The sequence below is a fragment of the Verticillium alfalfae genome, genomic scaffold (assembly GCF_000150825.1).
Source record: "Verticillium alfalfae VaMs.102 supercont1.2 genomic scaffold, whole genome shotgun sequence".
NCBI classification, from domain to species: Eukaryota; Fungi; Ascomycota; class Sordariomycetes; order Glomerellales; family Plectosphaerellaceae; genus Verticillium; species Verticillium alfalfae.
In genome coordinates, this window is record NW_003315037.1 from 983,337 (window position 1) to 987,313 (window position 3,977).

The 3,977-nt window shown below is 56.8% G+C and overlaps 1 protein-coding gene across 1 annotated transcript; it reads right to left on the reverse strand.

Annotated features, from left to right (window-relative positions):
• Nucleotides 1–55: 55 nt before the first annotated feature.
• Nucleotides 56–1,916, reverse strand: VDBG_01774 (conserved hypothetical protein; the record flags this gene model as incomplete). Its single annotated transcript, XM_003007540.1, has 5 exons — nucleotides 56–1,048; nucleotides 1,159–1,218; nucleotides 1,312–1,592; nucleotides 1,658–1,698; nucleotides 1,765–1,916. 5 exons carry the CDS (start codon nucleotides 1,914–1,916, stop codon nucleotides 56–58), a joined length of 1,527 nt encoding a protein of 508 aa, XP_003007586.1.
• Nucleotides 1,917–3,977: the final 2,061 nt, after the last annotated feature.

The window sequence follows — 3,977 nt, forward strand, 5'->3', positions numbered from 1 at the left end:
GTCGAATTCGGCAATATTTTAGGAACTGGGCATCCCGAGGAAACATTCGGGCCCTTTAGCTTTCCGGTTCTTTCCACGAAGTGACGCTCATCATGTCAAAGTTATCTGGGTCTGCCATGGGCGTGATGGGGGCGTTGGTGGGATCGAAGTAGTCGTCATCATCGTCATCGTCGTCGAAGCCCCCGTGAGCGCTCGGCTGTGCGCTGTGACGCATGGGATGAGGGCCCCTCCGCGGGGGTGGCGGCCCACGCCTTCCGCGGCCCATACGCATTTCTTGTTCGCGTAATGCTAGCTCGCGTTGTCGAAGCTCCAATTCACGCTCACGAATGCCCACGTCACCGCCTTCCTGGCCATAACCCGGCTCTCCTCCCTCGGGAATATCGTCGTAGAGGACTAGGTGCGAGAACTCCTCCAAGTCGTTTGCTTCCATAGAGCCTCGCCTCGATGCGGCGCGCGATCCTGGGCCAGGATACCCATTGGGTGGCCCGTTCATTGACGGACGGCCGCCGTACCCGTTGGGAGGGCCGCCACCATTGACAGAGGGAGGACCTCGCCTCATGCCCGGGCCTGGTCCGAGATTCGACGAGTTTCTGGGACGGGGTCCCCGAGGCGGCATGCCGTTGCCATTAGACATGCCGTTGGGGGGCATGGGACGCATGCCTCCATTCATGCTAATCTGCGACGACATCCTAGGCAGTGACGGAGCATTTGGGGAGGACGGGCCCATTGGCGCCTCGATCTTGGGCCTCTGGCGGTTGACGATGTTGAGATTGTGCATGACAGCATACAGTGTCTCGATGCGAGGGACAGGAACACCTGCGTCCTTGGCGAGCTTCATGGGTGAGCCCAGATACGTCTCGACTTCCATGGGACGCTTGGCCATGAAGTCTTGCCACATGATGCTTTCGGTCGTTGTCGGCTGTGTCATGTCGTCGATCGTTTTTTGCTTGAAAGAAGGGTCGAGGTTGCAGCCATGTGCCGAAGCGAGGGCTAACATTTCGTTGAGCACCTCGGACACAAGGTCGCGAACGCCGGTCTTTTCGAGCAGCTGTACGTGATTGGGCGTCTCAAATATAACACTGGCTGGATGGAACGCGATCGGCCTGCGGCCGAAGTTAGCAGTCGGCAGAAGAAGCAAGTTTTGTCTTGTGAACATACCCAATCACCCGCTCGATTGTTGTTGCCGAATGGTGGGAGGAACCTTGCAATCCATTTGCCCTGTGCTCAACGTCATAGCTAGAGCCTGAGCCATATCTTCCCTGAATCGAGGCCGGGATGTTTTCGTTCTTGTTCGCAGGGACAACCCCAAACCTCTGTCGAATCTTTGTGCTCGAACTCGCTTTGACCCAGTTGTGATAGCTCGGCGTTCGATACGAGAGAGAGAACGACGTTTGTGGGGAATCGTTCTTCGATCGCGGCTTCAACGCCCAATGTATGCGTCGTGTTGACCAGGATGCAGGTGTGCTGCGGCGTGACAACGGCATCGATAACAGCCGCGAGGTCATACACGTCTGGTAGCGCCTTCACACAGAGAATGACATAGTCGTATGCGCCATCTCGTTGGCCTGCTGCGTCTTCAGGGGCACGAACAACTGTAAAGAACGACGGGTTAGTCGACGACGACCCTGATTTTTGACATTCGAGAAGAAGAGCATACCATGGCGGGGCTTGAACCTTTCGTTGCCAAACGTTGACGACCTGAGGTCCTTGTCAGCATACATCGAGGTCTCAAAATAGAGAAGGATAGCGCGCAATTTGACTTACTTGAATGTTAGGCCGTATTGGGCAACGTGCTCATATCCTGACTTCCACACAAGTGTTACGTCGCAGGCGTTAGAGGCCTGCAGACGCCATGAAAGAAACGCAGAAACCGGGTTCCCTCCCACTACGCAGACAGTTAGCTCAAAATCCTCCATGGCTGCCTTGTGTGTCGGGTCCGAACGAGTCGGTTGAACATTGGGGTTTGTTGAGAATAGACAAAGAAGCGGAACAGGCGTCGAGGTAAGTATTGGTACGATGTGAGAGAGGGGAGAGAAAGCAGGACAAGATGATGGGCCAGGGGAGTGTCGAAGGCCGGGGTACGATTGATTCGCACAGACGGAGCTGGAGTCCAAGGGCGGGAGCGCGACGAATCTGAAGACAGGAAATGGACGTACCTGAAAGCACCTTCAGCCGGGGTGTCATGGGTGCCATGATGGCGAGAGGCCCAATGGGGATTAGTGATGAGGCCGATTAGAGACCACTGTACCCCTGCGCACCTGAAAAGTCGATGCGGGACGGGCGCTGGCTGTTGCGTGCCTGCAAGATTGCCCGGGTGGTTCGGGGGGACGCTCGTCTACAGTCAGGGACGGGGTACGATGATATTGAGCTGCACTTGGTACCCTGCGGTGGCCTCGATTGAATTTGCTTCACACGAGTTGCGCGTGGCACGTTGGCTGGCCTGCGTGACGGGCAAGTCGGACTGACGATTGAAGGCGGATAGAGAGGACAATCGATCAGTGACCCATTCGACTACTGAGAATAGGTTTCGCGGGTTTCGCGGGATGCAGGTGCGAGTGACTTCGGTAGCTGGACGAATTTGGTGGCGTGCGTCTGTGGCCCACGTCGGCACGTCTGGAAACAGGTGAGGCGCTGAGGCTGGGGCGTTCAGGTGATGACGATCAATGGATAGTTTAAAAACGAGCGTGTCGCCCTGGATCGGCGAGTCGGAGAAAACCTTGAAGAATGGTCGAATCGCCTCTCGACACTTTTTCGCGATTGTGACACGATGGGAAGAGAGGACAAAGTCGGCCAGTTATCGAGACCTGCTTGGACTTTCTTCCGACAAGTCTGCGGCAAGACGGGGCGGATGACGACTGGCAAGGTTCCTCTGTTGTAGTACTCTCCAAGTATTGCAAGACGAAGGAGCGCCTCTTGGATGGACGAACACAAACTTGTTCGTGTGCGGTGGAAGAGAAGGGACGAGTGTTCTCGATTCCTGCCAATCCGAGCAAACGGAGAAGTCGGTCAAGTTGTCGCGGTCGTCCTGGAAGTCGATTCGGTACGAAAAGGCACAAAAGATTACGGAAAAGAAGAGAGTATGGAGAGGTCGGGAACGTTTGGACCTCGTGGTGACAGGATGGGTGATGGACGGAGGTGTTTTCGGGTGATCGGTTTCGCGTGACCGTGGAGATGGCGTTTGTGGACGTGTTCGTGAGCGACGTCCGTCAATGTCTATGGCAGCCAAAAGGGTGAGGCGTCTACACCCAGCCTGAACGCTGTCTGGTGTTGCCGGTGCTGGGTTTCCGTACCTCGCAAGTCGGTCGGTTGGTGTAGGACGAATTCACTTCACACAACCTTACGCAGCAAAACGCAAGAGCAAGCTTGCTCTCAATGTTCCGATGGTGCTGGCAGGAAACAAGGGATCGGGAGGGGGGAGGGGGTGGAAGAGGGAAAAAAAAGAAGAACGCGTAGGCAAGAGAGAAGGTGGAGAGGGCCGCACGGTAGAGGCTGGAAAGAGGCTTGCAGCATACGTAGTGTGGTGTTAAGGCATGTCCGGGGAGCGGAAGGGATGGGAATGGGAGGTTTTGGGAGGAGTGCTCTGGGCCTGCCACTGCCTGCCTTACCTGCTTGCCCGCCCTCTCTGTCTGTCTGCCCCGGGGCAGATGGGGGATGGGAGATGGGCGCGCTAGGGCCAAGGAGGCGCAGACGGAGGGGTGGGACGTGGATGACTGGGATTGACCAGAGAGAGGAACGGAGACCCAGGCGCATGCAGTAGGCGAGCGGGTCGATGATGCTGTAGTGCTCTCAGCGCTGTGGACACCCGCTGCCACTGACGGGGGGGATGAGTGTCTGGAGGTATCTGCCAGGCATCAGGCTCGCAGTGCTAGGTATGGTACCTTTTTAGTGAGATGGACACTCGGCACCACAGTGGGGGGAATCCGGGCCTGGGTGAGCCGGGACGTATACAGGGCAGAAACGAACAGACCACCCGAAGT